General features: G+C 50.6%; 1 protein-coding gene across 1 annotated transcript; it reads right to left on the reverse strand.

Annotated features, from left to right (window-relative positions):
- Positions 1-71: 71 nt before the first annotated feature.
- LOC123449067 lies at positions 72-26,977 on the reverse strand. Its single transcript, XM_045126151.1, has 25 exons — positions 26,549-26,977; positions 26,402-26,461; positions 26,218-26,310; positions 25,769-25,997; positions 25,197-25,303; positions 25,013-25,075; positions 24,622-24,722; positions 24,069-24,163; positions 23,817-23,837; positions 21,702-21,797; positions 21,496-21,616; positions 21,248-21,406; positions 20,955-21,139; positions 10,940-11,211; positions 10,398-10,499; positions 9,993-10,169; positions 9,716-9,904; positions 9,356-9,597; positions 9,133-9,279; positions 7,962-8,187; positions 7,645-7,764; positions 7,403-7,546; positions 1,252-1,437; positions 788-847; positions 72-697 (listed from the first exon to the last, which is right to left on the reverse strand). Exons 1-25 carry the CDS (start codon positions 26,816-26,818, stop codon positions 626-628), a joined length of 3,537 nt encoding a protein of 1,178 aa, XP_044982086.1. The 5' UTR covers positions 26,819-26,977; the 3' UTR covers positions 72-625.

The raw sequence follows: 26,977 nt of genomic DNA on the forward strand, positions 1-26,977 counted from the left end.
GCCAACAACTAAGCACGTACCAGCCAAAATACTGCCAACAACTAACTCATCAAAACACATGGAATGCAAAATGAGTAAATATCGGGTGCCTGCTGTTTCACTATTGTATATTTTCATGTATCCTAATACACCAGAAAACAAAAAATTACACAAACCATAAAAAAGAGAGTACAGCACTACTTACTACTGAGTCACATAGTTCACACCATACACAATACCAAAAGAATCGTGGGGTAAAAAATTGGATTGCTGCCTACAGTTTACAACAGCCTCTTCACAGCTAATAGTTGTACAATTACAATTACAATGGGATGTATCGCACAGCCGATGGAAGAACTGGACAACGGAATCCGTCCAAGCATAATCCGGTGGAGCAGAATAGCGCAGGCTGGAAGGAATGCAATAGCCCAAATGCATATCCACCCATATAGGCAATGAATTGAATGGCCTAGCCGGTATGTAAAGCAAACGAAATTAGCACGCAAGGACCAAGCAACAGGATCGCTGCACCGTACAAACACACCTAGAGGGTTGGACATGTCCTTCCTTCCACAAGACAGCGTCAAAACTTCACTGCGTTTCATTACCAGCTCCTGAGAGTAGTACGTCACAAGGTTCATTGCTATCACGAGCTCACATACAAAACAGGGACCAGACCTGCCATCTTCCCATCCCTTCCTGGTCTCTTTTTCTTCACCTGAGCAAATGGCAACAGTTGCACATTTAAAATGTCATTATTCACAGGCAAGGAACAAGTAAAATAAATGGTAAGGTCGTAATAACTTACGTAGTACCAACCATCAACCTCATATTCAATATCCACATCTTCTCCAGAGTTTAAACTCAGCTGAAAAAAGTTACATAAATTAGTACTGTGTTTGCACCCCAAGACAAGAAAGAAGAGACACCTTGATTACTTTAAACTCAGCTGAAAACTACTCCCTCTGTACCCAAGACAAGAAAAGAAGAGGCAACTTGATTTTTTTCACATTCGCCATTCGGATTTAGTGCAGTGTGTTTTTAAAATAAAGTGGCATGATAAATAATGTGCCGACAATACTTTCAGCTAATCAAAAAAGTACAAGAACAGCGTCAGATGAATACATCAACTAAAGTTACTTTAGGAAACTAATGATTATCTCTCTGGAAAAGAAAATGGTGTTTCCAATAAGCAATACCCCATCAAACTCAGAAGAAAAAACATTTAGCTTCAGAAAGCTAAGATGTAGCCATGAATTACGGCCTCCATACCTCATCATCACCGCCTGCTGTGAAGTCATACAATGCTTTCCCAGATTGAGGGTTCCCGGAACTCTTATCAACATCCTCGTGGGATCCAGATCCAGAACTTCGACCCCCGCGCCCCGCGAGGGGGTTGTCAAACGACTCACGCTTCTGTAGAACAGATGTTGAATATGATGGTGGTTCTTCGCGTATCTGAAACAAAACGCAAATGGCTATCAGGAATAATGTTCTTTAAACAAATGGCAACTGCAATCACAGGGTAGAAGCAGCAAACAAAAGATACTGCACCGACACAGCTATATCAGATTCGCAGAGCTGATGTGTTCGGCACCGCTCTGTTAGAGTTATAATACAAGTCATGTACCCTTTTGTATTTATCCCAATATATAAGGGGTTTTCCTGCATATAGTCCATAACCTGTACATGTATATATATCGGCCTATGGCCTCATGGGAATACAAGTTGCTTTCCTAACATGGTATCAGAGCCTAGGTTCTTTTTTTGCACGCGCAACTCGTGCTTTTTCCGATCTAGCTTTCCCACCGCTGGTACCGGCCCTCGTCTCGCCTGCCTCGTCCCGCGTGGAGGAGCTCCAGCCGCGTCTCTACAAGCCAGCGGACCGATCTGCCTGGCGTCGCCCCGCCGATCCGATCCACTCCACGCGTCGCCCCGCGTCCGCCAGGACCGCTTCGGTCGCCGCCGCTCCTCGCTCTGCGGCGCGTCGCCCCGCGTCGCCAGGCTTCAGTCGCCGCCGCCCTTCCTTGCTCTGCCGCGCGTCGCCCCGCGTCGCCAGGACCGCTTCAGGCGCCGCCGCTCTTCCTCGCTCCGCCGCGCGTCGCCCCGATCCAGTGCCCCGGGACCCTGTTGTGCTGTCCGTTGACTGCGTCCCTGGCCTGATCTGCTCTATTCGACGCGGTCTCCACTACCAACGGGGCCCCCAGGCCGAGTCTCGCCTTCTGCTGTCGACGCGGTTTCCTCCCGTTGACTGATTTCTTTCCAAAAAAAAAATGTCTACTGGCTATGTTGCTGTTCCTCGTTGTCCGGTGATCTTTGATGGCACTAACTACACCGAGTTCATTGGCTTCATGCGCATTCACATGCGTGGCATCCGCCTATGGGGTTTTCTTTCCGGCGAGGTCTGCTGTCCGCCATGTCCGGTTCCTCCCGTGGCTCCCACTCCGCCGACCCCACCGGCTCTTCCTGCGGATGCTTCTCAGGCCGCAAAGGATGCGACTAAGCTTGCTGATGAGGCCGCTGTGAGTGCTTATGATGAGAAGGTCTTGGCTTATGAGGAGGCTCTTCAGCTGTATCATGGTGCTCTGTCCGTTTACACCCAGTGGCTTGATGATGATGCTCGTGCTGCCGCTGTTCTCACTGCTAGTGTTCTGCCTCAGTTTGCTTCTGAGTTTCTGGGCCTTCCTACTGTATTTGAGATGTGGACTCGCCTTCGTCAGCGCTATGAGCCCTCTGGTGATGCCTTATACCTCTCTGTGGTCCGTCAGGAGCATGCTCTTCAGCAGGGTGACTTCTATGCACAGAGTTCTGCTATCTGGCGCCAGCTTGATTCTCTTCGCAGTGCTGGTTGTCGTACTTGCCCCTGTTGCCAGGCTGTCCAGGCCGACTTGGAGTTTCATCGCGTCTACGAGTTCCTGTCTCGGCTCCGTAAGGAGTTTGAGCCCCGGCGTGCTCAGTTGTTTGCTCGTGGCCGTATTTCTCTCATGGAGGCCCTTTCTGAGATTCGTGCTGAGGAGACTCGCTTACGTGGTGCTGGTTTGCTGGAGGTTCCCTCGGTGCTCGCTGCTCGGACTTTTTCTATGCCACCTGCTGCACCGACCCCTTCTCGCTCGAGTGATCCGCCGCTCTTGCCCACTCCTTCTGGCGGCTCCGCTCGCCCCCGTCCACATTGTAACTACTGCAACAATGATGGTCATATTGAGCCCCACTGCTACACGAAGAAGAAACACTTGCGCAAGGCGCGGTCATCATCTACAGCGACTTCGTCATCTACCTCGACAGCTTCAGCCATCGCTTTGACTGAGCAGGATATTCTGAGACTTAAGCGTCTGCTCGCTGCTTCAGGTTCTTCCTCAACGGGTACTGCTGGTTCTATGACTGAGGCTTCCCGCACTGAGCAACCACCTTCTTCACAGTCAGGTACATCCCCATGGGTTCTGGACTCTGGAGCTTCCTTTCATATGACTTCTAATTCTACCACTCTGTCCTCTCTTCGTTCGCTTGATTCTCCTGTTCATGTCCTCACCGCTGATGGTACTCCCCTTCCCGTCGTTAGTAGAGGCACTCTTACCACTCCTTATTCTGTTCCTGATGTTGCTCATGTTCCTCGACTTACCATGAATTTGTTTTCCGCTGCTCAACTTGCTGATTCTGGTTGTCGTGTCATCCTTGATCTTGACTCTTGTTCTGTCCAGGACCGTCGCACGCACACTCTGGTTGGGGCTGGCCCTCGCCGCCGTGATTCTGAGGGTCTTTGGGAGGTGGACTGGCTTCATGTTCCTTCCTCTGCCCATTCTCTCGCCAGTTCTTCCGCCTTGGTCGCCTCGGCTACTGGTTCTTTCCAGCAGTGGCATCATCGACTTGGTCATCTGTGTGGTTCTCGTTTGTCGTCGTTAGTTCGTCGAGGTCTTCTGGGGTCTGTCTCAGGAGATGCCTCCTTAGAGTGTCAGGGATGTCGTCTTGGCAAGCAGATTCAGTTACCATATCCACATAGTGAGTCAGTGTCTAAGCGTCCTTTTGATTTAGTCCATTCCGATGTATGGGGTCCGGCTCCCTTCGATTCGAAAGGGGGTCATAAATACTATATTATTTTCATAGATGACTTCTCTCGTTACACATGGCTTTATTTCATGACTTCTTGTAGTGAGGTGTTGTCCATTTATAAGTGTTTTGCTGCCATGGTTCATACTCAGTTCTCTTCTCCCATTCGTGTGTTTCGTGCTGACTCCGCTGGCGAGTACATCTCTAAGATGTTGCGTGGTGTTCTTGCTGAGCAAGGGACTCTCTCTCAATTCTCTTGTCCTGGTGCTCATGCTCAGAATGGCGTGGCTGAGCGCAAGCATCGTCATCTCCTTGAGACGGCTCGTGCATTGATGATTGCTGCCTCTCTCCCGCCGCATTTTTGGGCTGAGGCCGTCTCCACCTCCACCTATCTCATCAATTTCCAGCCTTCCGCTGCTCTACAGGGTGGTGTTCCTTTCGAGTGTCTTTTTGATCGGTCTCCCGATTATTCGACGCTTCGCTTGTTTGGTTGTGTTTGCTATGTTCTTCTTGCCCCCCGCGAACGCACCAAACTGACCGCTCAGTCTGTTGAGTGTGTCTTCTTAGCCTATAGTGATGAGCATAAGGGCTATCGTTGTTGGGATCCTATCAGTCGTCGGATACGTATCTCTCGGGATGTGATTTTTGATGAGTCTCGTCCCTTCTACCCACGCCCATCTTCCTCGACTTTTTTAGTAGAGGATATCTCTTTTCTCACTTTTCCTGACATGCCTATCACACTCGTCGAGCCTTTACCTACTCATTCCGCTCCCTTTGCTTCTCCACCTCCAGTCGATTTGTCGCCACCATCTTCCACGGTCTCCTCGTCTAGCGTGTCCCCGGATTCTACACCTTCATCTCCGGTGACTTCTTCGTCGCCACTCTCCGATTCTACTTTACCGATTCCTCCTTCCATTGTTCCATCTTTTCCTCAGTGTTACACTCGTCGTTCACGTTCTGTGGATGCTTCTCTGGATGTGCCGTCATCCTCGTCTCAGCCTACTTATGGCTTGCGTTCTCGTCCTCGTCCGCCTGTTGATCGCTTAGGCTTTTCCACCGCTAGAGCTGCTGTTCTTGAGCCGACTACTTATCATCAGGCTGTTGTTCATCCTGAATGGCAGTTTGCGATGGCTGAGGAGATTGCTGCTCTTGAACGCACAGGTACGTGGGATCTTGTTTCCCTTCCTTCTGGAGTCCGTCCCATCACTTGTAAGTGGGTCTACAAGGTAAAGACTCGCTCCGATGGTTCTCTTGAGCGTCACAAAGCTCGTCTTGTGGCTCGTGGTTTTCAGCAGGAGCATGGTCGTGATTATGATGAGACTTTTGCTCCTGTGGCTCATATGACCACTGTTCGTACACTTCTTGTCGTGGCCTCTACACGCCACTGGTCTATCTCTCAGCTTGATGTTAAGAATGCTTTTCTTAATGGTGAGCTGCGTGAGGAGGTGTACATGCAGCCTCCACCTGGGTATTCTGTTCCTGATGGCATGGTATGCCGTCTTCGTCGCTCTCTCTATGGCCTTAAGCAAGCCCCCCGAGCCTGGTTTGAGCGTTTTGCCTCTGTGGTGACTGCCGCTGGTTTTTCACCCAGTGTTCATGATCCAGCATTATTTATTCACCTTTCTCCTCGTGGTCGGACTCTTCTTCTTCTTTATGTTGATGACATGGTCATCACTGGGGATGACCCTGAGTATATTGCCTTTGTCAAGGCTCGTCTTAGTGAGCAGTTCCTTATGTCTGATCTTGGACCTCTTCGCTACTTTCTTGGGATTGAAGTCTCTTCTACCTCTGATGGCTTTTTTATATCCCAGGAAAAGTATATCCAGGATCTTCTTGTTCGTGCTGCTCTTACTGATGCGCGCATTGTTGAGACTCCTATGGAGCTCAATGTTCACCTCTCTGCTACTGATGGTGATCCCCTGCCTGACCCGACGCGCTATCGTCATCTTGTTGGCAGTCTTGTTTATCTAGCTGTCACTCGTCCGGATATTTCTTATCCGGTTCATATTCTGAGTCAGTTTGTCTCTACTCCCACATCGGTTCACTATAGTCATCTCCTCCGTGTTCTCCGATATTTTCGGGGCACAATCTCTCATCGTTTATTCTTTCCTCGCTCCAGTTCTTTACAGCTTCAGGCCTATTCGGATGCTACGTGGGCTAGTGATCCTTCAGATCGCCGTTCACTTTCTGCTTACTGTGTTTTTCTTGGTGGTTCTCTCATTGCCTGGAAGACGAAGAAACAGATTGCAGTTTCCCGTTCAAGTGCAGAGGCTGAGTTGCGAGCGATGGCTCTTTTGACGGCAGAGGTGACTTGGTTACGGTGGTTACTTCAGGATTTTGGTGTTTCTGTCACTACACCGACTCTGCTCTTATCTGACAGTACAGGTGCTATTAGCATTGCGCGCGATCCTGTGAAGCATGAGCTCACCAAGCATATTGGTGTTGATGCTTTCTATGTGCGCGCTGCTGTGCAGGATCAGGTTGTTGCTCTTCAATATGTGCCTTCCGAGTTACAGTTGGCGGATTTCCTGACGAAGGCCCAGACTAGAGCACAACATGGCTTTTATCTCTCCAAACTCAGTGTTGTTCATCCACCATGAGTTTGAGGGGGGGTGTTAGAGTTATAATACAAGTCATGTACCCTTTTGTATTTATCCCGATATATAAGGGGTTTTCCTGCATATAGTCCATAACCTGTACATGTATATATATATCGGCCTATGGCCTCATGGGAATACAAGTTGCTTTCCTAACACGCTCCACCCGCTCCGGTCGTGGAGTTCGGAGCTGGAGTGTTGCCGAACAGGCCCTAAACGGTGTTTCAAACTGAGAGTGTATCTAGTGCACCCAGGTGCATCCGACCACCCTAGCGCCTCTAAAAGAAATAAGTCATGAAATTTTAAATCCAAATTCAAAACACAGCTCAAGAAGCAAAAAGACAAATCGAGTGTTGATATAATTCACAGCACAATTTGGATTAGCTTGCTATTTGAAGTGTGAAATCTCTCTTTTGCTTCTCAAGGAGTATTTTGGATTTCGATTTAACAGTTTATGTCACAGAACATAGATGTTGTACCTATGTCCTCGATTCAAAATTAATGATTTAAAGAGGCCTGCCAGGGTAGGGAGAACCACAAGCCCTGCTGAACCACATACGCTAGTCTCCAACTCTAGCTGGTGCAACACATATAGTATGCAATGTCCATATCAGCATACACATTTGGACCAGAGGATTTAAGAAATGATTTTCATAGTTAAGTGCATAGTGCACTTTCCTAAAAAAAATTAAACATTACAAATATGATATCTGCACTACCAGATGCAGTAACAGAAATGGTATATAGATAACATTGGCAATAATATAATGGATGAAGCAAAATACCGTTTGTTGAGAAGCCCCATAACTTGGTGGTTTTGAACTAAACAAGGATGGATAGTTCATGCCACCAAAATGGGACGATATGGATGTCTCCACGGAACCAGTTGAGTCAGGAGAGGATCCACCAGAAGACCTCCCATCATCTTCCTGCAAGATATAGAACAAAACAAATTGTTTTTCTTTAACTTTTAAATAAGTATGTGGAGTCGAGTGGTTTAAGAAAAAGTCATAAAACTTGCATCCACCTCTTCAAGAATTGTCTTGGCCCACATATCATCATAACCGACTGATGGCCTAGAATTCATGTAGTCCTCATCATCCACATCAGGAGCATCAGTTCCAGCACCAGAAAGGAAGTCCTTGACCTATTATATGATCAAAGAAGAAAGAAGTCAGTGTATCAAAAGCAACATTCTCAAATTAAGCACAAGCGATGAGGAAAGGGGGAGCTGGTGCAGAAACAATTAAGCAAGTAGGCTATCTGCCACAGTTAACAGCAAGCATTCTTAGCTGAACTGATAGGTATCAGGAACCTTTATGAATCAACACAAAAGATGCTTACTTTGTCCACAGCTGGGGCATCATTTGCCCAGGCATCATCTTCCAAACCGGCTGCCCAGGCCATAGCTAGATCAGGGTCAATTCCAGATTGCATAGTACTTGTCTCTTTATGTACTTCTTTCGACTCATACATGAGGTCAGATATTCCGGTAGCAACAGCAGGGTCACTTAGACCGACAGATGCACTGATGTTATGCCGATTGCGGTAGATCTCAATCAACTTGGCACTGTACATAAGATTCAACATTATACATGCATCCCAGCCAAAAAAAAAGATAAAAGATAAAAGGCAGGCCATTTACACTCAACTTTCTTTCTATAGTTATGAAATGCTACAACATTTCTCTTCCTTGTGATACAAATACAATAGTCAAGCAGATTTCATGAAGTGTACAAGCCAGCAATAAATTGCACTGCACCAACACCCTAAGCAGCTCCAAATGAAAAATTACTGCTTATTAGACAGAAATCCAGAACTTAATTCTAAACACTGTATTTTCCAGGGTGAAAGACATTTGACAATATATGCCTTAGAATAAATATTTAAATTGCAAACTAGCAGTAGGTAAAGAAAATTATGTGGATCAGAAAGCTTTAAATTAAAGCTGATGGCTTACTAACATCGAACATTTTTTTATAAGGCTATGATCACTACAAAAACATCATAACATGTGAGACCTCCCAATGTCCCGGATGACAGCAATGTTTGGGGGAAAAAAGGTTAGAAAAAAAAGGAGAAGTGGTAAAACTGTCACTTCGCATTAAGGGTAAAAGTATATGTTCTCTATGGTACAGCAGTGTGCCCTGTATACAGTATAGCCCATAACCAGCACGAGGTGGGCATCATATGGAGCAAATGATCCAGATCGTCCAACATAATCCCCCCCCCCCCCAAGTCTACTATATGGTTCATGGCTCCAGATAACACTAAAGATGTAGCGGATGGCGAAGTTTACAATCCTTAGTGCTGAATTGTACAGTTCTAACTTAATAGGTGACTTATGCAATGAAGTACTCCCTACGTTTCTAAATATAAGCCTTCTTAGAGATTTCAATATGAACTACATATGGGATGTGTATAAACATATTTTAGAGTGTAGATTCACTCATTTCAAATCAGGAGTAACTTGACTGCACCAGGAAATCAAAACCCAAAAATTATAAAATCTTACCTTGTAGGGCCTAAAGGCAAGTATTTAATCCTTGGAACAAAACAAAATAAACAAACGAAATCAAGAAGCCTCTCATGGGTTTCATAAAGTTTCTTGAGTTCATCATCACTCCATTCTTGTTTGCTATTATCGTGCTGACGGATGTCCCTGCAAAAATCCATAGAGGCAGCCATCTCAAGGAAAATACAAGAGCAGGCAATGAGGAATTTTATGGACAACATACCTAGCAAGGTCGTCTTGAGCTTTGTACATCTCATCCAAGACCTTGAGCATTGGGTTTATCAAAGACCCAAGACCAGTACCACTAGCACCTTGGTTTTCCCCATTACTTAGCTGCAATTCCGAAAAATTTGACTGCACACCCCCCAGACTCAAAGCATGAAGAAACTCGTATATCTGCAGTCTATAAGGTTCACCAGACCTTATTGCAATGGTAGTTAGGGCCTGGACAGCAGCGATACGGATCTACAAAAGTAAACCATAAGGAAAACGAAAGGCACATATAAGGAGATACAATATCAGTCTGACCCAATCACATTGTCAAGTTAAAGGAAAGGAAACTATCATTTTTTCAGGCACATACCTCCCAGCTGCCACTAAATGCACACCTTTGGAGCCGCGTCAGAGCGCTAGCAAGTGTAGGGTTACGGGAGCTAGCTGCAGCAACCATTTTATCAGCATCAAGCATCATTAGAGCAGTACCAGGCGGCGTTGCAGATTCCCATGCATACTCAGATGCAGCATAGTTTGCATTTTCTCCGAGAAACCAAACCTGTAGATCATGTGAAGGGCCAAAACATCAACATATTTTGATTCCATGCTCAATGAACAAACTAACCAAGTCGAAGTTTTGCTCTTACAGCAGCTTGGACTAATCTTTGCAGTGCCATTGCAGATTTTGGATCAGAGGCAGAAATCATATCAACAGATGTAAGTACAGACATTGAACCAGGCTGAGGTGGTGGCAGATCAAGGACAATTGTCACAGCTTCCAAGGCTGTATGTTTCCCATCTGGTCCTGCTCCTACAAGGCATGTCTGGGAAGACAAGAATTGTTATTTCGTACTCAAGTTATTAGCCTCATTATACAGAAAATGGCATGCAAACCATTGCATAACAGCATAGCACCAACATGCTGCAGAAATCAGGGATTATATGATAGAATGCATTGCAGCTTTGCAGATGACTTAAAGCGATTGGGGCCCCTTTCGTCACCTTGGTACTTCAGAAAAACATTAGTAAATATTTTATGAAAAAATGCCTACCTTCCATAACAGTTGTAGAACGTCAGCATCAATCTTTCCAGGAACCTTAGTAGCAAAAATTCTAGCAATCTCAAGCAGAGTCACCGCCATATCAGGGGTTGCCTATCATGAACAAACCAGAATAATAGACCACTCATCAAAAATCCAGTAAACAAGAACATATTACAACAAATTAAAATAATAGCTGCAAAATGCATATACCTAACTATAACCATAAACACACATAAACAAGGGGGCAAAGCAAAACATTAAAATAGTTCAGACCATATTTAATTGCAACAATAATCCTGTATAAAAGAAAGCAAAGAAAATAACAAGATAAGAAAGTGTTAGAATTTACTAATTTTTTAAAACGGTCTTATCAAAATAATTGAAACGTCAGAAACTCAAAGCGACTACAGAACAGTTAACGTTGCTTCCAGTTTTAGAATCAGTTCAGGCACACTGCTGATAAAAAGCCACCAAATGTGGCGAAAGAGTACCTTCAAAAAAACATAAAGAAGGCAACATGTATAATATTAACAGTGGAAGGGAAACAGTACCTTGAACCTAGCATGTAGGGTTAGCAGGACATCATTCAGTAGAGAGGAAGGCCAGGCTGGATCAGACAGCTCACACGCAATTATAGATTTTAGTTCATCGAGGGACTCATGTGGATTTTGCATCCATATCAAAGCTTTGATGACCATTGCTCGAACATATACGCACTCGCATGCTACAGTTGTCCGCACTACTTCCATTAGTGACGCCAATAACCCTGCTACTGTGTCCATTCCACCATTTCCATCCGACAGTGGTTTAGCTTTCCGGGTAGCTACAACATGCAGTAGGATAGTTACATGATTTATCGCAAAACAGAATCAACATACAACATAAGATATTAGGAAAGCAACTTATCTATATTGAAGGCCCAAGGGGCATATATATATTACACATGACTTGAGGTGCAAGGAAAGTAAACATAGACTTTTTTCGGGAAAACGCAAAGACTCTGCGTTTCATTTCATTGAAAGGGAGGAAAGTTTAAGCTGTACATGACTCCGAGCAGGAGGCCCAACGAAAAAAGAAAAAACACCAGGCTAGTGAACATCCCAGGTTATCGGCAGGACCACCCCCAGGCCGACAGCCCCAGAACCCAAAGGGCTGCCTCCTCTCTGATCCTAGCAGATAGCAGTGTCATGGAAGGCTGCTCGCCGTCAAACACGCAGGAGTTGCGGTGCTTCCAGAGTAGCCACGCCGTCAGGTGGGTGATCATGGCCAATCCCTTGCGCATGGCCTTAGGCGTCTCCCGCTTGGCGTGCAACCACCAGTCATTCAGCGTTGCCTCGTGGTCCGGCGGCCGGCATGCCAACCGCAGCCAGGAGAGCGTCTCGTGCCACACCTGTCGCGAGAAGGGGCAGGTGACGAGCAGGTGGCGCATAGTCTCGGGCTCCTGGTCGCAGAAGACACAGCGCGGGTGGTGTTGCAGGCCATGGCGGCGCAGTCTGTCCGCTGTCCAGCACCTGTCCAGGCTGACGAGCCATAGGAAGAATTTCACGCACGGGGGAGCCCAGCTCCTCCAGGTCAGTTGCCAAGAGTCGCAGGCAACGGAGCCGTCGAAGGTCCCTAGGTAGGCGCTGCGCGCGGAGTAGGCTCCGCTAGAGGTCCATCTCCAGATGAGTTGGTCTGGCTGATCGTGAAGGGCGACATTTTCAGTGGCGCGCCAAAGCAGCAGATACTGGCCGATCTCGTGGACGCCCAAGTCGCGGCGAATGTCGCGCGCCCAAGCGTGGTTCTGAAGGCCATCCGCGATGGTGCGCTGCTTGCGCCAGTGCTTGGGGATGCAAGCGTAGAGCTGTGGTGCGAGCTCGCCTATGGAGCGGCCGTCGATCCAGCGATCCTCCCAGAATTTGCCCGTTCTGCCGTCGCCCACGGCAAGCGAGGTGGAGGCGTAGAACAGGGCGCGCTCCTCCTTGGTGAAGTGAAGGTCAAGGCCGTGCCAGGCCCGCCTCTCGTTGGTGCGGCTGAACCATAGCTAGCGCAGCCGAAGGGCTAGTCCAGCGCGTTCCATGTCCTAGACTCCGAGGCCACCGAGGGAGAGCGGCCGGCAGACGCGGCGCCAATTGACGTGGCAGCTGCCACCATTGGCGGCAGCGCGACCTTCCCAAAGGAATCCTCTCTCGATCTTCTCGATGAGCTTTAAAGTCTTCTTCGGGGGGGCGAGGACAAGGAGTTGGTGGATGGGGATTGCACAGAGACTTGACAAGCGCGAGCCAGCCCGCTTTGTTCATGAGCCGGGACTTCCAGCTGGGCAGCATGCCTCCAACCTTGTCGACCAGGGGTTGCAGCTGCGCGTTCGTGGGCCGTCGAATGGTGAGAGGGATCCCAAGATATGTGATTGGCAGGTCTGCAATCTTGCACCCAAGCGTCTCCGAGATCCGCGCAGAGTCGCCCGGGGCGCAATTGAGCAACGTGGCAGAGCTCTTGCCGTAGTTGACATGGAGGCCCGTGGCTTGCCCGAAGAGCTGCAGGATCGCCATGATCGCGGCAAGGTCGCTGGGGAGGGGTGGCAAAATAGCACCACGTCGTCCGCGAAGAGCGAGATGATCGGGATGGGGCGGCGTGGGTGTAGGTGCTCCAGGATGCCCAGGGTCGCAGCCCGCTGGAAGAGGCGACCCAGCGTGTCCACAGCGAGGACGAACAGCTGGGGCGACAAAGGGTCGCCCTGCCTTAGCCCCCTGCGGTGCCAGATAGGGGCCTGGCTCACCGTTGAGCAGCACCCGTGAGCAGGCGGTTGACAGCAAGATGGCCAGCCAGTCCAAGAACCTGCACCCGAAGCCATACTGGCGGAGAACTTCGAACAGGAAGGGCCATGAGATGGTGTCAAAGGCGCGCGCGAGGTCGAGCTTGAGCAGGATCCTGGGCATGCGCAGCTGGTGCAGGAGGCGCAGCGACTGCCGGACGAGCACGAAGTTATCGTGCAGGGAACGGCCCGCGATGAAGGCGTTCTGGTTCTTGCTGACCAGCCCGTCGAGCTTCGGAGCGAGGCGAAGGGAGAGCGTCTTGGCGAAGACCTTGGCAACCAGGTGAATGAGGCTGATGGGGCGGAAGTCGCCGATCACCTGGGCATCCGCGCGCTTGGGAAGGAGGGAGATCATGGCCTGGTTGAGGCGGTGGAATCCTCGGCCCCGGAGCTGGTGCAGTTGATGGAACACAGCGATGAAATCAGGCTTGACGATATCCCAACAAGCGCGAAGGAACTCCGCGGTGAAGCCGTCTGGACCAGGCGCCTTGCGCGCCGGCATGCGCGTGATCGTGTTCCAGATTTCCTCCTCCGTGAACGGGGCATCGAGGTCTTGGAGGCCATCATCAGTCTCTATAAGGTGCTCGAGGTTGAGCGAGCACTCGCGGTCTGGGGCCGTGCCAATAAGGCCGTCGAAGTGGCCGAGGACGGCCTACGCCATCTCGTTCTACCCCGTGAGGGTCTGCGCGCCCGAGGACAGGCTGAAGATAGAGTTCTTCTGACGCCTGTAGGAGCATTGCCGGTGGAAGAATGCAGTGTTGGCATCCCCCTCCCTAAGCGATGCTATGCGCGCTCGCTGTCGGGCAATGGTGCGCTCGAGCGATGCGAAGCCCAAGAAGGCAAGCTTCAGGCTCCTGTGCAGCCAGACCTCGTGTGGCGAGAGCGTCCGGTCCTCCTGAGCTTTATCGAAGCTGAGGATGAGCACCTTGCAAAGCGCGAGCTTGTGCTTGACGCTGCCCACTGATTTGGCGCTACAACTGGTGAGCCTCTTGGTTGTGGCTTGCAGGCGCAGTCGGAGGCGGCGGAATGGGTCGGCGTCGTCCACCGAAGCCCAAGCCAGCGCGACAGTTTCCTGGAACCCGTCCAGGCGCAGCCAAAACTCCTCGAAACAGAACCGGCGATGGGCTGGGGGTGTGGGAGAGCAATCCAGCAGGAGGGGGTTGTGGTCGGACACCACCGAGGCGAGGCAGCGCAAGTGACAGTCGCCGACGGCGTCATCCCAGTCTGACGTGCATAGGACCCGATCCAGGCGCACCAGAGTTGGCGGGGATTGCGCATTGGACCGGTGTATCGACGGCCATTGAGGTACACCTCCCTCAGGGCAAGATCGCTAATGCAACGCTGGAAGGGGCCCATCATTCTCCGGTTCAGGTTCCCGTTGTTCTTATCCTCGTCACGCAGGATAAGGTTGAAGTCACCACAAATCATCCACGGGCCCGTGCAGTCGCGGCGCACGTCCCGGATCTCCTGGAGGAACGCGGTCTTGCCGTCCTCGTCTTGGGGGCCGTAGACAATGGAGATCCACCACGGAGTGCCCGCGAGAGTGGCAACCCTAGCGGTGAGGGCATTGGTGGTGAGCAGCGGGTCGGAGATCGTCACGACCCTGCTCTTCCAAGCAAGGAGGATGCACCCACGCGTGCCCTCCGCGGGCAAGGACAGGAAGCCGTCGAAGTCAAGGCCAAGGGCCTCCAAAACTATCAAGGGGTCAATGAGGGCCATCTTCGTTTCCTGCAGGCAGACAACCGACGCGTCGGCCGTAGCGACGAGCGAGCGGATCGCCAGGCGACGCGCCCTCGCGTTCAGCCCACGCACATTCCAGATCACTAGCTTGAGGTTGTGAGACATAAAAAACTAGTTCGACATCGGAATACAACGGCGGGCTAGACCTCCGCGAGGCAGCCAGCAGGCACGGACGTGCGTGGGATCGAGGTGACATTCGCGGGCAGCTCGCGGTCGACCAGCTTGGCGATAGCGGCGAGCACGTCCACCAAGATTTCCGTCGCGAACACGCCATCGTAAGCTTTCATTGCGTCCGCCGTGATCACCTGGTTGGCGCCGATGATGCCCAAGGTACGCAGAATTTGCACGCGAGCCCGCCGCTCAGCAGTAGGTGGCACCGAGGTCGCCGCCTTCGGGGTGGCCGAGCGGCTGCGGCGCGGCGAGAAGCAGAGGGTGGGGCGACGAGGGCGCTTCCCGGGAGTTGGCAGGGCAGCCTTGAGCTGGCCAGTGGCTGCCGCGAGGAAATCCCCCAGCGTCCAGGAGATGGGGCGCGATTCTGCTCTCGGGCGCGATCTCCGCAGCGTGATGGGCGGCGAGGCGAAGCGGCATGCAGTGGGGCGAGGAGTCTCCACAGAGTGTGGGCTGGCCGGTAAGGACTCGATGCTGGGCACAAAGCTGTCGTCGAGGCCCGGCTCAGCCACAGTGTTGCAAAGGCCCAGCCCGAGGGGGGAGGGGGTCCCAGGCGTCAGCTGCGAAGAGTCCGCGTCTGGCCCGAGGCGGGCGGGATTTGAATCCGACGCGGGGTCGTCCTCAGGGTCGAAAGGGCGGAAGGGCGTGAACTCGGAGCCGTCCACGCGCAGGCTGGCAACGGGCGACGCTGCCAAGGACCCGCTTTGTCCCGACAGGATATCCTCCTCGGGTACCGCGGACGAGGGAGGCAGGGAATCAGGGACCATATCATCCCCGAGCGAATCAGGGGTCGCTCCACGCTCAACCCGCCTTGGATCCGGGGTCGGTGGGGCCAGCGCAGCAGTCGAGCCAGGCGAGGCCAAGGGCAGGTCGCGTTCGTGCGCGGAAGGCGACAATCCTGGCTGGTGGGTGGCTGGCCCCGTCCCTGGCGAGGAAGGGCGGCTGAGCAATCGGGGGGCGCCAGCTGTCCCCGCGGAAAGCGCACCGGTCGCATCTTGGACCGTGGAGGGCCCGGCCGCAGCTTTGTCAGGAGATCGGTCATTCCGCTGCCAGGTTCCTATTCCTTTTGCAGGTCGATGACGGTGGCGATGGGGCCCAACCAGACCGGGCCACGGCAGCATCCCCTTCATGCACGCAGCGGCATCCACCGGAGGCGGCGGCCGTGCCGTACGGGAGCGGTGGTCGGCGGACTTCCAGTAGGTGTCAACGGCGACCCCGTCAGAACGGCGCGAGCCCCCGGCGACGGCCCAGGCCAGGGAGTCGAGCGCCGCGCCATCGGCGTGGCCTGCGGGCGCGACCGACGCGTTGAGGCGTCGGCGTTTGCAGCCGCGACGGCGACCAGGGCCACGACCATCGTTGCGCCCAGGGGGAGGAGCCCCTCCGACGTCCCCAAGGCCGTCGGCGTGGTGGGCTGGAGGTGGCGCAGGCCGGCTACTCTCTTCGCGCACCACCCTGGTGGCGATCTGGTAGGTCAGGGAGCGCACTGTGGGAGCCTGGGAGGGGGCGCGCGCCGGGATGCACTCGACGATCTCGAGGACGACATGACGGCGGATGGACGTCGGGTCACGGGTGCGCCCAGAGAGCCGGAAGGTGGCGAGGTCGGTCCTGGAGCGAGTCTCCGGGTGGAGGCGCTCCACCCAGCAAGAGTCGCCGAGGAGGTGCTCGACCGTGCTCAAGTTCCAGGCCTGCGCCGGGACGCCGCGGAGCTCGAGCTCGACGCGGTGTCTCAGGCTATCATAGCCGGCGTGGGCGAGCTTGCTCCAGGGGCGGAAAGACAGCGAGGAGGGGCCCTCGATGTGGTGGTCGCCATAGATCCTGTCCTTGATGGCCTGCGAGGCGCAGACGATGAGGAAGTCCTCGGGGTGGTGGAGGTGGATCGAGAAATCGTCGCGCTGCAGCTCGAGGTTGTTGAAGAGCGCGTCTGCAACCTCGGCGGCGGCGACGGGTGGCCTGGAGCCGGTGATGGTGGCCACCATCCCACGCTGTAGCACCGCCTCGGCCTCCTCGATCTCGACGGAGCGGGGGATGATGACGCGCGCTGGGCCTAGGGGGTCGACAGCGGGCGTCGCGGCGCGGGGCGGCGAGGGTGGGGGTGTCGTGGCGCGGGGCGGCGGGGGAGGTGGCGTCGGAACTGCGCGCCGATTTGGCGGAGCGGCCGAAGCCAGCAGAGCACGGTCGCGGGCCCGACGTGCAGGGGTCTAGTAACTAGACTCATGGCCGAGGAGGAGGCAACGCCGGCAGCGGAGCCCGTTGGTGCAGTTGCGGACGGTGTGGCCCTGGTCGAGCCAGCGGAAACAGAGACCCGCCGACTCCTCCGGCGTGGGGCTGCGGCGGAGCCGCGGCGTTGGCGCGTCCGCACGGCGGGAGTTGCGGCGATGCCTGCTCCGCGGCTGTTCCCAGGCTCCGCTTGCGTCCGCCGTTGGCTGCGCCACGTCCTCCACGCGGTGGACCTCCGAGCGGGGGCCCAGATGGGTCGATGCGGGAGCGCGCGGGGGCGGGACGGGAGCCACCTGCGGCTGACGCTCCGACGGCGGCGGAGGAGGGGGGGTGCGGGCGACGTCGCGGTAGGAGCGCGTGCCGGAGGAGGAGCTGTCCGAGTCCTTCCAGCGGTCCTCGCGAAGGTGGCGGCGCGGGTCGCGGCCGTCGTCGGAGGGGGCCATGGCGCGGCGGAGGCGGGGGCGGGCAGGACGGCGGCGGGGCTGCACGGCTAAGCACGGGAGTTGGCTAGGTGCGGGAGCTGGGAGGAGCGGAGCGGAGAGTGGAGCCATCTCATCCCTCACATCCTAAGGTTAGACTTTTTGGTGACCTGTTTGCACCTAAGATATATCAGTAAACATAGACTAATAAGGACTCCTAGACTAATACTAATAGACTAATAAGGACTCCTAGACTAATACTAATACTTCCTAACACCCCCCTCAAATGCAAAGCGTATGCAATAGCATTGCATTTGAAGAAGTGTAATACTAAAAAAAAATGATAATCCAAATCCGCGTCTTGAGAGTGTCGTCGTAACATGAAGAGTCTTCAAAACTTGTCGAGTCGCCGAAGGAGTGAACGAAGAGATGGCACATCAGAGGTAGACACCGCATCACTTGAAGATACAAGATAAGTATCAAGAGAAGATGGGTTGTCAAAAGAAGATAGCACATCAAGAGGAAGACACCGAAGAGATGGCACATCAGAGGAAGACACCGCATCACTTGAAGATACAACAAAAGTATTAAGAGAAGATGGGTTGTCAAAAGAAGATGGCACATCAAGAGAATAAAACATTGTGCAGAAAATCATAGTCCTCGACAACCGTCGGCAAAAGAAGCTCGGCGGATAAGGCACGATGGACGTAGATAGACAATGCAAAAGAAGTCCAGAAAATCCTATAGAAAACAACAAGGGCAAATAGGCCACAAAAGTTGCATAGAAAGGATCGGGACCAAAGAAAAGGCCGACGGACTAAGGTATGGTGGACTCGCATGGCATGAGAAACACAAAATATGAACGGATTTGGTGGACGCAGCGGAAAAAATAGAAAACCAGAAAACACACACTAGATTAGGGATGATAGCAGCGGAAGAGAAAAAATAATATCATGGCGGCGAAGGCCAATTCCAACCAGAGTGTGCGTGAGCCGGTCCTGACTGTGTAGAAGCTGGTTGCTCAGTGCGGGAAGCCTGAGTCAGAATACCAGCAGTACCCGTCGAGGAAGAACCTGAAGCAGCAAGCAGACGCTTAAGTCGCAGAATATCCTGCTCAGTCAAAGCGATGGCTGAAGCTGTCGAGGTAGATGACGAAGTCTCTGGAGATGATGATTGCGCTGGCGCAAGTGTTTCTTCTTCGTGTAGCAGTGGGACTCAATATGACCATCATTGTTGCAGTAGCCACAATGTGGACGGGGGCGACCTGAGCCTCCAGAAGGAGTGGGCAAGAGCGGCGGAGCACTCGAGTGAGAAGGGGTCGGTGCAGCAAGGGACGTAGAAGTAGCCCGAGCAGCGAGCACCGAGGGAACCTCCAGCAAACCAGCACCACGTAAGCGAGTCTCCTCAGCACGAATCTCAGAAAGCGCCTCCATGAGAGAAATATGGCCACGAGCAAACAACTGAGCACGCCGAGGCTCAAACTCCTTACAGAGCCGAGACAGGAACTCGTAGACGCGATGAAACTCCAAGTTGGTCTGGACAGCCTGGCAACAGGGGCAAGTACGACAACCAGCAGTGCGGAGAGAATCAAGCTGGCGCCAGATAGCAGAACTCTGTGCATAGAAGTCATCAACAGTAGAGTCACCCTGCTGAAGAGCATGCTCCTGACGAACCACGGAGAGGTATAAGGCATCACCAGAGGACGCATAGCGCTGACGAAGGCGAGTCCACATCTCAAAGGCAGTAGGAAGGCCCAAAAACTCAGAGGCAAACTGAGGCAGAACACTAGCAGTGAGAACAGCTGCAGCACGAGCATCATCATCAAGCCACTTGGTGTAAGCGGACAGAGCACCGTGATACACCTGAAGAGCCTCCTCATAAGCCAAGACCTTCGCATCATAAGCACGGATAGCAGCCTCATCAGCAACCTTAGCTGCATCCTTCGTAGTATGAGGAGCATCCGCAGGAAGAGCCGGAGGGATCGGCGGAGTGGGAACCACGGGAGGAACCGGACGTGACGGACAGCAGACCTCGCCAGAAAGAACACCCCAGAGACGGATGCCACGCATGTGAATGCGCATAAAGCCAATGAACTCGGTGTAGTTACTACCATCGAAGGTCACCGAACAACGAGGGACAGCAACATAGCCCGATGCAGTAGACATTTTTTTTAGAAAAGAAATCAGTCAACGGGATCGAGGCTTGGACGAGATCGAGGGGCTCCCTCCAGCCATGAGACGGACAGATCGAGGGGCTCCCTCTAGCCTGGCCTGCTTCCCACGAGACGGCTCCCTCCAGCCACGAGACGGATAGATCGGGAGGCTTGGACGAGATCGAGGGGCTCCCTCCAGCCTGGCCGCTCCCTCCAGCCACGAGACAGACAGATCGGGAGGCTTGTACAGCACGATGTCGCCGGCAGCGGGCAGTGCATGCGCGTCCTTTTTTTCTGCGGAAGCTTGGACGGTCTGGAGCTGCTCGAGCTGCTACTCGGCGGCGGCTGGGAGCAGGTGCATGACCAAAATCTGGGATCGGAGCGGAGGAGATCCGGCCAGAGGTGGGTGGGTCGCGGGAGATGGGCCCAGCGGGGGAGCAGAGACGAGATCCCGCGACGGGAATGACGACTGGAGCAGAAGGAGATCAGGAGCAGCAGCTAGACGAACAGCGGCTGCGTGGAGAAGATCGGAGCACGAGTTGCGCGTGCGAAAAAAAACCTAAGGCTCTAATACCATGTTAGGAAAGCAACTTATCTATATTGAAGGCCCAAGAGGCATATATATATTACACATGACTTGAGGTGCAAGGAAAGTAAACATAGACTAATAAGGACTCCTAGACTAATACTAATAGACTAATAAGGAATCCTAGACTAATACTAATACTTCCTAACATAAGACACGTAATTTTATGCTAGACAAAACAAGGGAGGGGCCGAAGGTAACTCACTAGTGAACCTCTGCAAGCATGCCTGAATACATTCAGATTCATGCTCATATAAGAATTATTGCCACGTTTGATTCTAAAAGAGATGCTTAGACATACTCTTTCCGTATCAAAATATAAGACGTTTTTTGACACTCCAATTTCCTAATTGTCCAGTAAACTCAGTCCAGAACAAATTGACAGAAACAATATGCATGACTCGACATTACTTTTAATCAACGTAAGTGCATATGGTTTTCCATGTGTTAATATGTAATTGAATTACTCAACTCTATGATAGAATCGTGGTACCTTCAGGTTGTGAGTTCTCATCAGAATCAAGAGACTCGACATTGTCTGAATAAGCTTGAAGATTGGCTCCCTCATCATAAGCACCCAAAGAGTAAGCAGCTGCTCTGCTTTTACCCATTTCCTGGACTACTCTTGCAGCGGCATGAAGAACAGGGCGAGAAAAGCTACGAAAAGAGCTCTCCAGTCTGATAGAACAAGAACCAAACAGTAAGCAACCATGTACCAGAGTCAGCATAGAGGAAAATAGAGAGACCAACCAACCACTTGAACATTCATAAAAAGATACGACAAACCTTCTCATTACAAGTTTGATGAGGGGCTGAGGACGCCTTGCTTTAGAAGATTTTTCACTAGCTTTTGACAAAATACCCTTTGATGCTACAGATGGGGCTTCAGGCAATTTGAGAATTTCCCTAGTTAACCGAATCCATCCACCAGCTCTGTCCTCCGTGCTGCAACCATGATAATTGATTTAACAACACAACATGCAACTCCAACTTTGGTACAGAAGCACAAAACACCAAAGAAACATCATTGCCACCTTTCTGTGTTGTCAACTTTTCCCAGAACACAGAGTATAGCCTCAAAACAGACCCTGTCACTTGGATCCAAAAGGAGTTGATAAAGGAGAGAGCTGTACTGTGACTTTATGTCAGGCCTCTCTGTGTAAATCATATTTGGTCAGAGCCACAGATCAATACATGCACTCTGGGATTGCAAAGTAGTAAAAAAGCAAATTGCACTTACCATCCAATACACGTGCCCTAGATATTGAATGGCACAACTTTGCAAGGTAAACTCTTGCAAGAACATCATGCAAATGAAGGATGTCCTGAAGAGCGCCTGTTTCAATTTGACACGTCAGGCAATCAAATGGGTGCATCAAAAGTGGAAAGAATAAAATCCCCACATCGTTGAACTTGAGAAAACAGGAAACAATCATTTATATATTATAATAAAGGCAGGTAAGAGCAACTCTAGCAGATACGGCAAAGGGACTGGAACTCCATAATAACTGCCAATACGCGCCTCAGCCTCCAAAAAATACACTCCAAAAGCTGGGTCCTAGCCTCCATATTTGGCTGTGGGTGGGAGGGATGTTTGCACCCTCGTCCTCCTCAGTTACATTAATGGCGGCTCCCGCGTTTCCAATTGCTCGCGCCCACCACCTACACCCTTTCCTGCCACGCACCACCCATGGCTATAAAACCCAGCCGCTAACGCCTCTATCGCCACTCCTCTCTCAGCCTCTCTCCATCCCCACCCCAGAACCACCCACGTCCTTCCCTCCGCCTCGCCACCCCGTCAGGAACAGGGCCACCGTGTGGCTCCGCCAGCCTCCAACAGAGGAGGGAGCTGCGATGGGAGCGGGAGGGCTGCCATCGAAGCCCTGGCCACCGCTGTCAAGGAGAAGGAGCATGACGCTACCGACAAGATTACCAGCATCAAGGTCTTAGAGTCGGATGACGAGGATCCCGTCATCCTACACGTGGTCATGGAGTCCTGCTAGACGGCCGCCGCGGCGCCAACATCGTGTCACAGCCGCGCCAGTGCCGCGCCCTCACCTGTAGGGAGGCTTGAGACGCCCGCCACGCCGCTTATCTCGCCCGACCCGCCAGTCTTCGACGAGAACACGGGCTGGACGGAGTGGCATCAGCGGTGGTGGATGGCGAGAGGGAGCACGCCATCTAGGAATGTGCCGCCCCCGACGTCGAAGAGGGCGCCTGGACAACATGGGAGGCCGCCCACACCCATTTCCGCGCCACCGCCGCCCGCAAATCCAAAACCGCAGCCAACACCGGCTCGTCCCGTGGCATCTAGTTTGGTTATCTAGTCTAGTTGTGTATGGACATTTCCCCCTCTCTAAAATGTTGCTAAGTAACTAATTTTGCCCCCTAGATATGTACAGTGTCACTAAAGCGCCTAATTCGCCATGTATTGATGAATAGTTTGGTTAAAAACCTATGCCAAACAGAAGCACAAATTTTGAGTTGATGCAAACAAACAAAATTGGGGGAGGGGGCGGTATGGAGGCTGCATCTTTTAGAATCTGATTAGCACATAGGCTCATCAGCCTCCAAATAATCATGGAGTGCACTCCAAAACAGTTTTGGAGGCTGACAGAGTTGCTCTAATGCCCTTTGGTCTCTGGGTAGAATGGAATCAAGCAAAGCTATTCATCAACAGTTATACCATTGGTGAATTTAAAGCGTCCCAAAAAAGATGGGCATCATAGTCCAAAACTCAAAATTGACAATTTATTACACTCAAGGAACCTCAGATCCTCAAATATCACAGAATTAAATATGGTAACGAAAATTGACACCTGTAATATTTAAAGTTGCCATTTTAAACATGTAATAAGTAATAGTATTATTGCAACAAGGAAACGTTTTTCCCCAGGTAACTACGTGCGTGGGAGGGGGGAGGATCAAGTAGATATACAGAACAAATATATCAAGAAATATTCCCTAAAAAGGAAAGACAATCAAAAAGTATTTGTGGAAACTTCATTCTTCAAACTCAAATAAATTCAACTATAACTGCAATTCTTGAATCATACGTCAAACACAGAATAAAGTTATGAATTACTCCCTCCGTGCTTGAAAAGAAGGCGTGTAAGTTTTGTCTCAAGTCAATCAGTGCACAGCTTGACCGGGTTTGTAGAAGAACACTATCAAGAATTGCAATACTAATTTGTTATTGTAATTATTGATATTTTTTGTTTAAAATCTGTTAAATTTTGCACTATTTGACTTCAGACAAAATTTATGCACCTTCTTTTAAAGAAGGGAAGACCAGAAGTATTTATATTCAAATCTGAAATCAAAACTGGACTAAGACGAGGATAATGAAACATACCACCAGGTTGTGCGTTTTTGCCTGCAAAACATAAAGTCATACATGAGAGTGAGAAACTACAGAACTAGCATCGAACCAGATGCGTTAGAAATTAACTAAATGTACAAATATTAACTGGAATTTCTATGTTGACATTTCTATTATTACCCACTTTTTAGAGCATAAAGCATTCTGAATCATAACAATGTATGGCTTATACTTCACAAAGTAAAAAATGGAAATTTCAAACAATTAAAAGCAGCGGAAACTGACCGAGCGCCATTGCAACAGAGTATGGATCTCTAACAGAAATTTCCGAGATTATTGACAAGGCATGCCTCACTGCAACTGGGTCCGAAAATTCAATCCTGCAGTTCCATTAAGCCCAATGAGAACAAAATGACAGTTATGCAGCAGATTGTTCCAATTTCCTACTATTGGCAGATGACGATATGCGACAGTAGTATCATGTCTGTAAATTTATAACAGGAGCAGACAGTTTTCTGTACAGATAGACAGCAAATTAACTCTTAATTTTAGCACGTACGTTAAAAGATAATATTTTTAATATAGAAATAGAACATAACATAAAAAATCAACGAAAACGGTAACTACATGAGTCATGCATCATTCTTTGTTTCTCAGAGATACTATTGCAACCAAAGAAAAGAACCATGAAACAATGCTGCAAATCACTAAATCTATGTGTGTCCATGTGAAGCAACAACCTCTTGGGAATTCATGGAATAAAAATAGATGCAAAAATGAATACAAGATGGAAAATAAGACTAATTTATCTTTCCAGAGACAATAATGTTATACTCACCCTTGGACAGCACGGTGCAGAAATGCTGGATTACCAGGATCAAGTGGAAGCCTTCTGAGGGCACTTAGGGAAGCATATTGTAAGTTACTTCGTAAAATAGACTGTGAAATGATACAGAATAAAGGAACATTAGGATAGCTCACATTCACAATAAGGAATCTCAAAATATTTGAAGTCCTGCCATCATATTTGTTGTTATTTAGGTAAGGTAGAAAAGCTGTCAGATGAGGTATAATGCATAAATGTACTTTCAAAGTTTTAATGCCCATCGTTAGAAAGGTACATAATGAGAATACCCACGTGCCTTTATGAGAAGGGTTGAGTGTATATATACCCACACAAAAAGTGCTTAGCAGTGTATAAATTAAATGAACACTATTGGAGCTAGTACCTCCTTATCGCCGCCTTGCTTGGTAAATATACCTTTCTTTCGTTTTTGTTTAGTATCTGCCACCTGAAAGCATCCAAAATATATCATAAACAGAACACTGTAAACTTCCTAGCCAGAAACCAGGGACACTGAAAAGGAGCTCAAAGAAGTACATTGTGACGGTTGAGGGACTTGTATAACGAACCTTTTCCAAAATGCCAAACACAATCTCACTAAGCTTTTCCAACATCTCGGAACTGCTTGTGGAAGAGGAGGTTAGGGCCTTCAGAGCCGCAAGTCTCCGCGCATGAACTTCAAATATCAGAATCCTTAAATTATTAACTAAGCACAGTGAAGAATCATTCGACACAAGATTAAACACATTTGTTTGACATAAATCGTTCTTTTTTGCGGATCCCTGACATGAAGATATTTGAAATTCTTCTTTGGTCATAAAGTAGATGGCCACTATGCCTGCTTTCAATTAAGACATTGTACAAACTTGCTTGGTCATAAGGTGCCATTTTTATCCAGGACATGATTACCAAGAATATGAAATTCTCACTATGCCTCTGCAAAAATACCTCCATGAGGGGATCGGTTTCCAAAAAGGTGTGTTCATAGAGTTTCAGAAAAATAGACATGACTGATTTTGGTGCAAACAGGGAACAGCGCATATGAAACATTTAGGTAATCAGTAGCAAAAAGTTGTATTAGAACGCAAATTTTGCATACTATGATTCGATGTACACTGAGATCACAGTATAGAAAGCCTACACTCAACATCGTCGCTGGTGGATTCGGCTGAAAGCTGATCAACTATCCTCGGCACAACATCTGCTCGAGTCACTCCTCCAGCAACATCAATGTCCGCAAGAGCATCCCAATTTGGTGTGGGGATACCACCAGCAGCACTTAAACCCTGGGAGCCATTATCTGACAAAATTCGTGCGAGATAATAGTACACGTAGCGCAGGACATTTCTGTCCTCGCATTGCTGATGGAGCTGTAAATACAAAAATTAACTTGATCTAAGAGAAAAGGTAGCAGAAGTAAAACAAAAACACTGGGCTGATGTTAGTATAGACTACGATAGGTATCTAGTTTCAGTTACAACCTAGAACACATATTTAAGTATCATGCCAGAATTGCCGGGAGTGGGCTCATTTCCATTTGTACGAACTGAGGCATAGAGAGAGCTACAAAGTAAAAGATGGTATACTTACCATGAGAAGAGATGGAGCCACGGAAGGATCCACAGAATTGTACACCGCGAGCTTGGGGAACACACTGTTTACCAGCTGCCTCTGGGAACTTTTCTGTACAAGGTAGTGCAGGAGAGAGTAGCTTAAACCAACAGATCCAAGCTCACATCACGCAATTCGATCCAACCGAAGCAGCACAACGAACCTGGTCGCACGTCGCGGCAAGCTCGTGGATGCTCCGCGCCAGCTGCGAGTACGAGACGGGCTGCAGAGAAACAGAGAATTCAGCATGAGACCGGAATCAGAGTGCATAGAGCGTAGAAATGAGGGGGCAGCGGCGTAGGAGACGAGCCTTCTTCTTCCGGTTGCGCTGGGGGAGGGCCTTGACGGGGTTGAACGCCTTGGCTGCTGAGATGGTATCGCTCTGGATCTGCATCAGCGTCGCCCTCTTCGACTTGCGATCCGCTGGCGCCGGCGCCGGCGGCGGGGCAGGCCTCCCAAGCGAGCCGCCGCCGCCCGTGGACGGCTGCTGCGACGACGCCCCGGCGGCTGGGGCGGCCGACGGATCCGAGGTGATGAGATCCATCAGCGTCGTCCCGGACGAGTCATGGCCGGAAGACATGGCCGCGGGCGTGGCGGGCTCGCGGCTGTGCTAGTGAGATCTCCGGCGAGCACTGCGGTAGGGGTGGGGAGCAATTGGAACGGTGAAGTGCTGCGGAGAGGTGGCTGGATCGCTGGATCCAACCGCCAATTTGGATTTGGTGGGTGCTGTGTGCTGGTG

Source organism: Hordeum vulgare, chromosome 4H, assembly GCF_904849725.1.
Source record: "Hordeum vulgare subsp. vulgare chromosome 4H, MorexV3_pseudomolecules_assembly, whole genome shotgun sequence".
NCBI classification, from domain to species: Eukaryota; Viridiplantae; Streptophyta; class Magnoliopsida; order Poales; family Poaceae; genus Hordeum; species Hordeum vulgare.